General features: G+C 37.2%; 1 protein-coding gene across 3 annotated transcripts in view; it reads left to right on the top strand.

Moving 5' to 3' along the window:
- The window catches only part of nav1b (neuron navigator 1b), a 40651-nt gene extending 27788 nt beyond the window's left edge, over positions 1–12863 (top strand). For 2 of the 3 annotated variants that reach the window (XM_055050047.1, XM_055050048.1), the window contains 18 exons: positions 216–239; positions 664–741; positions 2063–2146; positions 2752–2863; positions 2947–3068; positions 4323–4492; positions 4593–4749; positions 4903–5101; positions 5427–5527; positions 5616–5711; positions 5961–6129; positions 6760–6995; positions 7086–7240; positions 7325–7396; positions 7615–7811; positions 7913–8031; positions 9606–9803; positions 9887–12863. In XM_055050047.1, the coding sequence (XP_054906022.1) occupies positions 216–239; positions 664–741; positions 2063–2146; positions 2752–2863; positions 2947–3068; positions 4323–4492; positions 4593–4749; positions 4903–5101; positions 5427–5527; positions 5616–5711; positions 5961–6129; positions 6760–6995; positions 7086–7240; positions 7325–7396; positions 7615–7811; positions 7913–8031; positions 9606–9803; positions 9887–9964 (2367 nt within the window). In that variant the 3' untranslated portion in view covers positions 9965–12863. The remainder of the gene's footprint in view (positions 1–215; positions 240–663; positions 742–2062; positions 2147–2751; positions 2864–2946; positions 3069–4322; positions 4493–4592; positions 4750–4902; positions 5102–5426; positions 5528–5615; positions 5712–5960; positions 6130–6759; positions 6996–7085; positions 7241–7324; positions 7397–7614; positions 7812–7912; positions 8032–9605; positions 9804–9886) is intronic. The other variant, XM_055050049.1, reaches the window with a different exon arrangement.
- The last annotated feature ends 74 nt before the right edge of the window (positions 12864–12937 follow it).

Here is a 12937-nt window from a genome sequence, read left to right as displayed (position 1 = left end):
AAACTTCTCACAAGGTTAAGTTTTTTTCAAAAACTGCTTCATCATAGAATGTTTTCGTCAAATAGATATGAAAATGGTAAAGATACAGCCATGTTTTGTTTTAATTTTTAAGGTTTTGTATTTGAAACCTCAGATAAATAGTTATTTTATATTGTAAATGTAATTAGACTTAATTCCCAACTCAATCCCCTTTTCTTGTGTTGATGCTTCATAAGAGTGAGGAAAGAATACAAGGAGAGGTAAGGTTCATGTTATATCTCATCTGTGAGACTTGTTGGAATGTGTCCAGTCATCTGACTGTGTTCACAGTGTTCCAGGAAGGCCACAGATCTTTATCTCACCGGCTCATAACTCATTTTGTTTTATCTCTAATATTCTTTGAACTCCAGCACCCTTCCCCAAAATCTAATAAACACAGTCCAGACCCAATACAGTTCTCGGTGCATGCTCTCCATACTCACTTTGTAGTTCCTTTTTGTGGTGTAATGTCCTCAATAAAAAACAAAATTGTAAATTGTGGTTGTAAAGTAGTGTTATCACAATCCACCATTGCATCATCGAGTTTAATATCCAAAATAGTCTTTAATACTTTCGCAGTTTTGACTGAAGATCAAGTTGTCTTGCAGCTTAGGCCTGATTAGGGTTTTTTTTTTTTTTCTGCAGCAAATTCGGAAGTTGAGACGAGAGCTGGAGTCGTCCCAGGAAAAGGTGGCTGACCTGACAATGCAGCTTTCTGCTAATGTATGTACAGTCATCGCCTTCTTTTCTAATCACTTTTAGTCGGAAGCAAGTTGACTTGATTATTATTAGTCCGTTATTCATCTAATTAGGAACACATTTTCACCACCTTTTAACCATTAAACCTGAGGCTCTCAGTTTTTATAGTTTTACCTGAAAACATTTGCACCCTTCTTCTTCATTGTATTATTTACTTGTTCAGCTTTTAATGCATAAATCTGACTGATTTAACAGAAACAATCTCAGAATTTCATTAACAAATCTATGAAAGAAGCAGTGTTTTTGATTTGGTATATTTGTTAAAGGGCTGATGGGAGTGTAGGAAGCCCACTTCTGTGTGTGTGCGTGTGTGTATGTGTTTTTATATGACTTGCATAAGACTTTTTTCCCCAGATCTAATGCATCTGTCCCTTTCTTTTTACCTTGGTTGTATTGACTGCTGGACTCACTGCTGCCCCCTGCCTGCTTCCCAATGACACAACTCTGGATGCTGGGTGTTACAGCTAGGCCAGGTTTGTTAGAGCAGAGTACTGTGTTGAACTGTAATTTTCTGTTGGGGTTGTGGTGTAGCATGGTGCATCCCATTGGCTCGAGCAACAGCAATAAATAATTTCCATAATGCAGCTGTCTTATTTCTCTCCACCACCATTTCAACATCTGATTTCTAAACTTTAACAGCATCATTTGTGCTTTTTGCTAATTTTTTTGCAACCTTTGTGGCTTTTTCTTGTTCCTGTTTCCATATAGAACAAACCAATATTTCCCTCTGAATGCGACAAATATATACATTATAAGATTTTCTCTAAATCTTTTAGCAGACTGAAGAAATTATGGTTACGATACGTGCCTCATATATAGAGAAATATATAGAGAAAAAATCCCTCAGGGTTTACTCCTCACCTCAGTTCTCAATTGGAGTCTTTTTGCATGTCATTCCATCATTTTTTGTTTTCTACTTCCTAATGTCCTACTTATGTTTTGTTTTTTGTTTTTTTATGAGAATAAGGCATAAAAATTATGATGCTATCAGAGCGCAGGGGATGTATGATTTGCCAGTTGCTACATTAGGGTTGACTTCACATTGCTGCTCTGCCTCACCATCATTATCCTAATGTTTGCTTTCAACTCTGACATCATCCACAGCTGTTTGACTGCTACCTCCCTTCATTTCTCCCCCACTTAACCACAGAGAGACATTTGTTTGATGTGCTGAGTGAGGTTGCAGAACGATTTTTTTCAGCTCATGACTCATACTATCACCCATTCCCATCTGCACACATCGTTTGCCTCTGTGGCCATTCACCTCTCTTTATTCCTCTTACAGGCTAATCTGGTTGCAGCCTTTGAGCAGAGTCTTGCACTGATGACAGCACGCCTGCAGACACTATCAGTCTCCTCAGAACAAAAGGTATCTTGTTGGTATCATGCCACAAATGAAATATGTTTTGCCTCATAACGAGTCTGTTTGTACATGAGAGAAATAGTGAATTGCTGCACAGGATGTCATTGGCTATGATAAGAAATAAAAAATAAATTACGACATTGTTTTAAATGGTCTTGCAGACATAAAAAATGTCTTAATCATCACCCCTCCACCGTCAATTTTGACAGCTAGTATGCTGAAATGCTGCATTTGCCTTTATCTAAACATTATGCTCTGCTACCATCTTTATTCTGCTCTCATCTGTCTAAAGCACATTGCTTACAAAATCTCTGTGGTCCATTTACATACAACTTTGTAAAACTTTGAACCCTATGTGTTCAATCTTTTATAGTTTGATCCATCAGGATCTATAACATTCTGTCTTGTGAAAAGTCTGAGATGTAGCTGTACTGTTTATCCAGGAAAATAGGTAAGGGTCAAAGTTTACATGGCAGAATAGTTAATGTTGTCATCAACTACTTAACACAACCTAAAAACCTGAGTGAGAACCTGACTGCTACTCTTCAGCTCAAAACAGACTCTGTTCAGCGAGTCAGCTACTGTGACCTGACATTGTTTTCTTTCTACAGGACTCCGAGCTCACTGAATTGAAACAGACCATTGAAGTTTTAAAAGCCAAAAATACAGAAGCCCAAGAAATCATTCAAACTGCTCTCAGTAACCCAGAAATCACTCCTAAAGGTACATAATGTCATTCCTTACGTAAACCCCTCCACATGCGGTTTTTGGAGTATTAACAGATTGTTTTACCTGCTGTTACCCAGAGCTGCTGATAAATCGACAGAACTCATCAGAGAGCATCTCTAGTCTCACAAGCACTACAAGCCATTCAAGCATGGGAAGTCTCAAGGAGCAAGAGGCCAAGAAGAAGAAAAAGAAGAGTTGGGTGAGGAAATGACAGCACAAACGTTAATCAGTATTAAGCTATAAGACGTCAAGGAGTCTGAGGTTACAGAAATTATGTATTTCTTTTGCTACTTTTGCATAAAAGACTATTCTATTCAGGTGATGAGATAAACTATTGTCTTCAAAAGAAGCTGTCTTGAATGATTCATAGCCAAGTGTATCAGCAATATAGAATAAAATTTAAACGATTATGTATCTTTTTCTATCAATTCTGCATTATTTCTAACATATGTCCAGTGAAATTCTTGCATTTATAGTAATTCCAAGAAAACCAGTCTGAAATAATAGAGAAGCATAAAAATGTTTTGAAATATAACTTTTTTAGCTTGTAAAACAATCCTACAAGCATGATTGGCCCAGACTTTGCATAAAAGAGTTTGAGGAAGAGAATTCTATGATAATGATGCTTAAAAGACACAATGAGGGGAAACAGAAATAACAAATTATATTAAATTTAGAACCTAAGCAAAGCCTGCAGGAAAACGTATACTTGAAAGAATAGATTCTTCTACAAAAATAATAATGACCAAATCTGTCCACAAAAGCAGAGAACCATGCAAGTAGGTTGAATTGATAGGCAAAACCAGGTAAATGTGACCAAATTTTGAAAAAGCTGACTGACTCTTAGAACATGCATCTTAGAAACCAGAACAAAACAATCAAGCACAAAAGCATTTTGAAGGTGACAAAAGAAACCAGACAATGATCCTGCATTATCATGCATGTTTTTGATTCTCCTCCTTTTGTTATCCACATGGTATTAAGTATGACTCTATTCTCTCCTTCATGCTCCTTTTTTTATTTTAGGTCTTTGAGGTAAGTCATGGTGAAAGCTGCATGTTTTTAATGAGTCATACTTAGGAAATGTTTGTGTTTGCATTTTATTTACTCATTAAGCTCCTCATAATATCATCTCATTGCATAATCTGACATATCTGTCTGCATGTATTTCAACTTTTTTGAGGGATTTTACACACATTTTTTAGAGACACCAGTTTTATAGCAGACATTATCAACATCTACAGTACATCAGCTGTGAATCATTCATTTCTATTTACTCATCATTTTCTCAGAACTCATACATGCAAAAGAGAGTTTTCATTAAATTGCTTTCAAAAGTTAACCTGGGAGCCATTTTTCATGTAATACTACCAGATTTCACATTTTTGGTTGTTTTAAGTGTTTTCAAAACCATTGCACAATGCTGATCTGAGTTTCTACCTCCTCTAACCAGCTACGTAGCTCCTTCAACAAAGCTTTCAGTAAGAAAGGCTCAAAGTCGGGGCCGTATGCTGACATCGAAGAGATCGCCACTCCAGAATCTTCTGCACCTTCTTCCCCAAAGGTCAACATTCCTGGAGTTAGCCCTCAAATGAAATCCTCTGCCTCTATCTCATCGGAAGGGTAAGCCTCCAAAAACTGTTAATTCTTGATGATTGTTTGGTATTGCTCAATCTGCTGGTTTTTTCTAGAATCTTTAGTGATGTGATCTTTTGTTTTTCAGACTCTGTGAAGGAGATGATGTGGCAGATGATAAAGTTGTAACAGAGCTGCGCTCAGAGCTGTGGGAGAAGGAGCGGAAGCTGACAGACATCCGCCTGGAGGCTTTAAGCTCTGCACATCAGCTGGAGCAGCTGCAGGAGGCCATGACCAACATGCAGGTATGTGCTTGTATATTTATGAATTTTTTATGATGAATACGTAAATATTTAAGTATTCACTACAATCAGAAAGTTTCAGAGCATCTTTGCAAGTATTCACAGCACGTTTTTTTAAATAACTGTCCTGAAACGGTTGTGATTTTGTTTTTGCAGATGACAGTGGAGAACCTGAAGACTGAGAACGATAAGCTGAAGACAGGTAGTTTGTCTCTCTGTCCGTCTCCTGGACCCTCCAGCTCTGTGTCCCAGTCCTCAGGTCTCACAGCTCTGGGGAGTTCATCCCCCCGTCAGTCAGTTGCCATGCACATGCCTAAAAGCTACAGCAGAGGGCTGAGTGAAGGGAGCAGCTCAGGTACAGTCCAGTCTCTGACAGGAAGACTAAAAATAGAACAGGATGATGGCTAACGAGACGTAGCATGTAAGGAATAGTGATAGACTGAACAACTTAAGAGGATACAAAAAAATTCTGTATCCTAGAATCTAATTGTAGCTAATATAAGTTGAATGTTTATGGAAAATTATTTTCTTTCAAAATTGAAGGTCCTTATTAAAACTCAAACAATGTGAAGAGCAACTGTAATTCACCAATTTGTTAACTATTTAAAAAATGTTTTCTGATTTTTCTTAGCTGTTGAGTTTGAGTTCTGCTTCTTTTTTGTGTTATTTTTACTCCTTAGCAGATGTCCACTCTGCTGATTCGCTCAGCCTTTCCTCGCAGAGAGATGACCACCGTGTCAAAGTTGTTGTTTGTGTGGCGGATTTACGGGTTTTTAAAGATGTGAGCACGTTGTTCTTTCACTTTTAGTAATTTTTTATGAATAATTATATACTTTTTGTCACCTAATACTTGCACTTTGACTCAACAGGAGGTTAAACCACAGGATTTCTTCATTGGTACTGTCAGGGTGAATGGCAGGATGGACTGGGTCATGTTGGATTCTGCTGTCAGCCAGGCTTTCAAAGTGAGATACTGTGTTCAGGAATTGCATTTTAGGTTTTCGCTATTTAAAAAAGGCATTTGTCTGGACAAGAATGTCCAAACATGGTTGAGTTCGTAGGAAGTCTTGACCTGGAATAAATAAAATTTTTGTCAGTAACAGTCAACCTAATTGAAATAAGTATTGAAACCTAACTGTACTGAAGTGTTTTTTTTTTTTATTTATTTAAACTGAAATATCTTTTTGGTGTGTTTTTTATGAATTTGATTCCAGGTCTATATAGCCAAAGTGGACCCCACCTCCAGCCTGGGTCTTTCTACAGACTCAATCTACAGTTACAGCATGGGCCACATTAAACGAGTGCTGGGAGGCGAAGCTCCTGAGACACAGCCGTCTCGTTGCATGTCACGAGGACCCAGCAGCATCACTGTGGCATTAAAAGGTCTGCAGAGTTGATCAACTCATGATTTTCAACATGAAAACCATTAATTATTTTCAATAGGTCGGAATTTGAATTAGAATTATAATGCAGTGTTTGAACTCAAAGTCCAAATTCTCCTTTAGATTTTCCCAACCAAAAAAAAAGCATGGGTTTGTAGTCCTTCCTCCTCCATGTTTGCAGGTTTGGTAGGTGAGTTGCACTGTTAGAAGTAGTGCAGGCAGAGCTTTGAGCAATATGATCTTAGTGCTGTCAGATCCAGTTGGTCAACCAGCCTCAGACACATGGGCCCCAAAGAAGTGTAAAGTGGATCCCTCCCCGGCAGCCTGGGGGTGGGCAGTCAGACTTCCCACATTGAACCAGAGTTATTTTCAGAGTGAAGTGCTTGAGCTTAGTGAGGCACATAAAGGACATGTGAAGTGATAAATATCTGTCTTCAAAACATTACTCTGCCAAAGCACGAGCTGTTGAAAGACATATTCCATGTGTTAAAAATTTCATCCAAAGTTTAACGCTACACTTTATAATCCCTCTTTCACGTTTTTCACACAGTTAATAGGCAGTAATCAGCTGTATTGTTTATCGCAGTGGTTCTTTATCAGGTCATTCTCGCTTCCTCTCATTAAAATGCAGGTTTGAAGGAGAAGTGTGTGGACAGCCTTGTATTTGAAACTCTCATCCCTAAACCCATGATGCAACATTACATCAGTCTTCTACTCAAACATCGCCGTCTCATCTTGTCTGGACCGAGCGGGACAGGAAAGTCTTACCTGGCTTCCCGGTTGGCCGAGTATCTGGTGGACCGCAGTGCTCGTGAAATCACAGACGGGATTGTGATCACATTCAACATGCACCGGCAGTCATGCAAGGTAACAGAGACTGATGTTTTATTATGATCAATATGTTATTAAGGTTCTTTGGTCTGACATGGTGTCATTTTAATCATTATTTTTACCCAGGATCTACAACTTTATCTTTCCAACTTGGCCAATCAAATAGATCGGGAAACCAGTTCATCAGAAATCCCATTGGTGGTTATTTTAGATGACATTCACGATCCAGTTTCCATCAGTGAACTTGTTAATGGTGCTCTAACTTGCAAATATCACAAATGGTAAAATTACACACAGAGACTGAAATCAAATCTAGAGAGTATATTGAAATGGTCTTACATCTGTAACTTTGTCTGTGCATTTAGTCCCTACATTATTGGAACCAGCAATCAGCCAGTGAAGATGACAGCAAACCACAGCCTGCATCTAAGCTTCAGGTTGGTTTTAGATGAAAGCTTGATAGAGATAAAGAATATCCTTTTCATAATGTTATAGACTTGATTACCACATATATCAAGTCTGACATTATAACATCTTGGTCTCTATTTTTACTTGCACTCATGTAATTTCTTGGTTTTCTATTTGTCCCATAAATATCCTACTAGTTTTCATTGTGTCAAATATTTGTGCATATTTTTTTTTGTTTTTGTTTCAGAATGGTGACCTTTTCCAACAACGTGGAACCAGCTAATGGCTTCCTCACTCGATATCTGCACCGGAAGCTCATGGAGTCAGAAGATGAAAGGAGCTTAACCAATGAAGACCTCATCAGGGTTTTAGACTGGGTTCCTAAACTGTGGTATCATTTGCACACCTTCCTTGAGAAGCACAGCACATCAGACTTTCTCATTGGTATGGAAAACACAAAAGAGAAAACCCCTATTATATCTTTTTCTTTGGCAATTATGTGTGGGACTGAGATGTCTTCTCTTCTTTTTTTGACTTCTCTTCAGGCCCTTGCTTTTTCCTGTCTTGCCCAGTTTCAGTTGATGAATTTCGGTCTTGGTTCATTGATCTGTGGAACCATTCTATTATTCCATATCTGCAAGAAGGAGCAAAAGATGGTGTCAAGGTAAGATGTCTTCACAAATGGGACTTTTTCTGAAGTAGGATATTTGGCACTGCTGGAATCAGAGCACTAGCACTGCAGGCTTATGAAGGAAGAGTATGCTAAATTAAATTATGTTAAGGTTATAAGCCCACCAATATTTCAATCTATTAAAATGAGGCTGAATCATTGACCTTGGCACTGGGTGATCATTATCACATACTTAAAGTACAATAATAGATTTCTGTAATTTCCCCAGGGTTAGCTTTTTAACAACACATTAATTAAAATGGAAAGTATGTTAAAATGAAAGAGCTAGTAGATGCTGAACTCAATGGATTTATTAGTATCCAACTAACACATATTATCTATTTTTCACTGGTTAGAAGTAAAGCAGGCAAAAATAAACATGCGTTACATTTAAAAAGCAAATGAAGCCCACTTGCTAATTTAGTGACCTTGCAAATGTCAGAAAAAAACAATGGTAAATCTGTTTACCATTAGTCTACATATTCCAAATATCTACACATTATGTCATAATGCAGTGGTATTCTTAAAGAAAGTTACTAAAGGACATTGAGCACAAGTTCAAGGCATATAAGAAAAACAGAACAAAATTCTTGGAAAAAAAATTAAGCTAAATTGGATCAGTGTTGCAAAGTGTGTACTGGAAATAAAAACTGTTATTGTAGGCAGTTCTGAATGAGTTGCCAGTCCACTGACCCAGTTGGACAAACGGGTTAATCTAAGGTTCCTCCTTCCAAGAATCTGATTCCAAGAACAAAGTTTTTGCATATAACTGATCATTTCTGCTGCTTTGATAAAATTGAGAACCACATCACCTTAGAGACCAATAAAACCTGAATTAGTATTCTAAGAAAAAATATAATTTTCAGGCTTTCTGCATCCTGGTAATCTTTTACTGCAGTGAAAGTGCTGTCTGAATGCCAAGATCCACACCAATGACTAAAAGGACAGATTCACAGATTGGGTTGCCATTAAAATCAGTATTTTTAAAGATAATCATGAATTTATCATACAGTGAATTTCTACATTAACTATGTATATTGACAGACATTGAGACAAAACCTTTCTTTTGAACATAACAAAGAAACCATAAAACAACTTCACTTTGAAGCTTCTGATCATCACTGGCGTAGTTTGACTTAAAAGCTTCTGCAAGAACATTTTGAAGAGAGAGAGACCTGTAATTTTTACAGATAAAAGTTGAAATCTGGTGTGTTTGTGTGAGTTGTCTTGGAGCATAATTTCCTTCTGTCAGCCAGGACAGATAACAACTATCCCCAAGCCGAGTATTCCCTCAATTCAGTGTTGCGCTTTTTATTGTGCTGTCCAGCACTCCTTTTTTATGAAACTGCAGCATTGCAGAGAACAGCAGTAAACCAGGCAAAGATGCAAAGAAACTGCTGAATAATGACGTATAGTGATGTTCATTAGACTGCACAGAAAAAAACACCAGATCCTACAAATTATCTGCTATTTTTAAAGTCTTTGACCTCTTTTATTTCAGTACAGTTTGCCTTTCAGTGATGACTTTATGCCTTACATCCCATTTCTGGGTGTTTGCACCTCGACAGGTTCATGGCCAGAAGGCAGTATGGGAGGACCCGGTGGACTGGGTGAGGGGCACCTTGCCATGGCCATCCGCCCAGCAGGACCAGGCTAAGCTATTCCATCTACCTCCTCCCAGTATTAGCTCTAGTAGCCCATGTCAGTCCAGTGAGGAGAGGCCTCACAAAGAAACTCCACCCAGCTCTATGGAATCTGATCCTCTGGTAGGAAAGAATGTGACATTATGAACTTTGAGTCACTTTTTTGATATGCATTCTTGTTTCTGAATTATTCCCTATTTTTGCAGATGGCAATGCTTCTGAAACTTCAAGAGGCTGCTAACTACATTGAATCTCCAGATAAAGAAGATCTGCCTAAGCTTTGAACAGACAACTCAGACTTAACGACCCACCAGTAAAGATTTTACTTAATTTTATGTGTTTCACTGTGTCGGAGCAGTGTATGGTCTGGAAGAAATGGACTATGGGAAATGATTTTGGAGAGAGTTTAACTATCATTACCGTAGAGTGGATGAAACTTTTCAATTTAGACTCAGATTATTAAAACACTTGCATATATGAACACTGAAGATCTAATAAATAGAAAGGTATATTCTATAACAAGACTATGTATAACAATTTACCACCACATTTGCCCTCAGTACTATTAGATTGGTGCTTACTGTTTACGCTGAAATCCATTGGTATTTGCATCAAATCAGGGGATTCCTACAAAAACATGCACCGTCCATCCTGTTTTCTCTTTAAGTGTGTCCTGGGATAGTGAGTTCTCATCAAATGACTCTTACCTTAATAGCATTAACCTTGTTTTGGAAAAGAGTATGACAGCATGACAGACACTACCGTTAAACGCAAAAATCTTTGGTACATATCTACTGTATACAGAAAGCCTTAGAAGGCCAATTCTTAATACATATGCAATATTGAACTTTACAACTCCAGCAGGTGAAAAATGCCTTAACAGCAGAGATGTTCATGTCACCTCAACCTAAGCAGAGTTTACTGGTGCTTTCAGCAAGATTATTGCAACTATTCAGTCAGGAATTCTTTATTTCCCCAGGTTCCTATATATTGTTATTTCAGTTCATCATTATAATTTTATAATGACAATGATTAAACTTTAAATTCTTTTGATTTCATAGGAAATGTTGCTGTCATACTCTTTTATATAAAACTGAGCTTAAATATAGATGTGATTTAATTGCTCTGTGGCTGTACACACCACTTTTATGAAGCACTTAACAGAGTTTTATTTCATAGAAGACAAGCAGTGCCTCTAAGGCTGCCATAAATATCAGGTATGAGATACTTACTACACAGGGATAACATAAGATAAAAAACACTGTTTGATCAAAACAAATGAGTGGATGCTTACTGAATCCAATTCAGATTGTAGTTTATCTTCAAAAGAGCACATTTGTTCCAAATGTTCCCCATAATATTGTGTATATAATGTGTACATACAATCAGGTTGTGTTGCAGTTTATTTATCTGCATTAGGTGGTGCAAAAAATCTAATATACTGAACCAAATATTTTACTTTAACTTTGCATATTGACTGTCAACTTAGTTTAAGTTCAGCTATGAATGTTTATGAAACACTTAAGTGTACAATAGTATCATGTAGTAGGTGCTCTTCAAAGAAGCCTTATCAAAGTACTTCAAAACACGTTTAACAATGGCTGAGCAGAGCGACTCTAAAGCTGCACATGGTGAATTCATCCACCACAAACTGAACAGTCTCTCACCAGTCATGCATATTAGTATTGGTTAGTTTTGTATGATGCTTTAAAAAAAACGGCCCCAAAATGTTTTCGGATTGTGTTGCAGAGTAGGTTAGCAAAATATTTGGTGTCATTTCTGTCAAATCGGAAACATGACCTTACATGTTGAATAGTGTTGAAGACGTTCTGAAGTAACGTGAGACAATGTGTCGTGTGAACCCTCTTCAGTGTCGTACAGTATTCTTCTGAGAATAATCTGGGTACACGACACAGCAAAATAGTGTTATGTAGACACAGATGAAAACTTTATTAGGTGCTCAATGTAGAATTGTGTAAAGAGGTCCTTTAGAAGTACATGAAATGTAGGATATATGGTTGTGCAATATCCATCATCTCAAACTGACCATTATTTTATCTGATTGAATGTTGGACCACTTTAATGACAGCAGGATAAGGAAGTGTAACCATTTAGATTGTGTTTCTGCTGCTTTGGCTGGTACAAATTATTTGATTGAAGAGAAAACAAAGCCAGTTAGCTTCATTGCTGTAAATAGTCCAGGTATCAAATGGCCAGTGGCCACACTCCAACCCATTTCTGCAGGTTGACTAAAGCCATCAGGTCCAGCTTTTCATCTCATTTTCTGGTTGTTGTGCCTGTTGCTCTGTATAAACTGTGATTTGTGTTTGCTTACTGGTGTATCAGGACTATGCAGCAACTTCTACTGGTGTCAGCAATTGGCAGAGGTCTTAACTTCACATGCAGTTGCTTTGTGCTCTCATCTAGTCTTTCCTAAGTTCCTGATTTGGAATCAAAATGCATCACAAGAAAACAAGTGATAAAAGTTTGTTTCAGCCAGTCAGACATAGCCTTAAAGTTGTTGGAATTTAAAGACAGGGTTCAAAAGATAGGTAAGAATTGTAAGCTGTTTGATACATTTTATGTTTATGAATGACAAAAAGAAGAAATGTAACTTAAGCTATAAATTGTCAAAGACAATTTAAGATTAAACCGAGCCTAAATCAGCTCTACATCTGATTTCTTAGGCCAATACAGGTTGCTGAATAGTCATATTTTTGCAAAGCTTGTTGTGGACTAAACTAAGATTTTAAAAAAAAAGTTATGCTGTTTGTAATGTCACGGATGTGCATATGTTAAGGGTTCATAGGTGTTGTAAATGCATGTAAACTTGCCGTGTGATGAGACAAAAAAGTTCACCTTACCATATACTTTAGAAAAAAAAAATCATATTAGACATTTTCTTTTTTAAAATACTCAAATATTTGATATTTCTTTTTTTTTAATAATCCTTTGTAAAACTTGATTTATCTACTTTGTACAGGACATCGATGTAAAGACTGTAAATACAGTTGGTCAACATTCTGGATGCAGCAACAATCGTTGAGGTGGAAAACGAAAGCATCCGATAGAAAAATATATTTCATCCTTGCTGGGTCCAATAGATGGATAAATGGTGCTCCTGAAGGCTTTCATCCACTCATCACTGTTTGTTGGCATTTAATAAAATACATGTCATACTTATTTCTTGTCCTAATGTGTGCATTTTGATTCCAAAAACATTATAGGTAAAGAACTTTGATAAATCAGATTTTATT

The sequence above is a fragment of the Poeciliopsis prolifica genome, unplaced genomic scaffold (genome assembly GCF_027474105.1).
Source record: "Poeciliopsis prolifica strain line A6 unplaced genomic scaffold, Auburn_PproV2 SCAFFOLD030, whole genome shotgun sequence".
Taxonomy (NCBI): Eukaryota; Metazoa; Chordata; class Actinopteri; order Cyprinodontiformes; family Poeciliidae; genus Poeciliopsis; species Poeciliopsis prolifica.
This window is presented reverse-complemented; position numbering and strand designations above follow the sequence as displayed.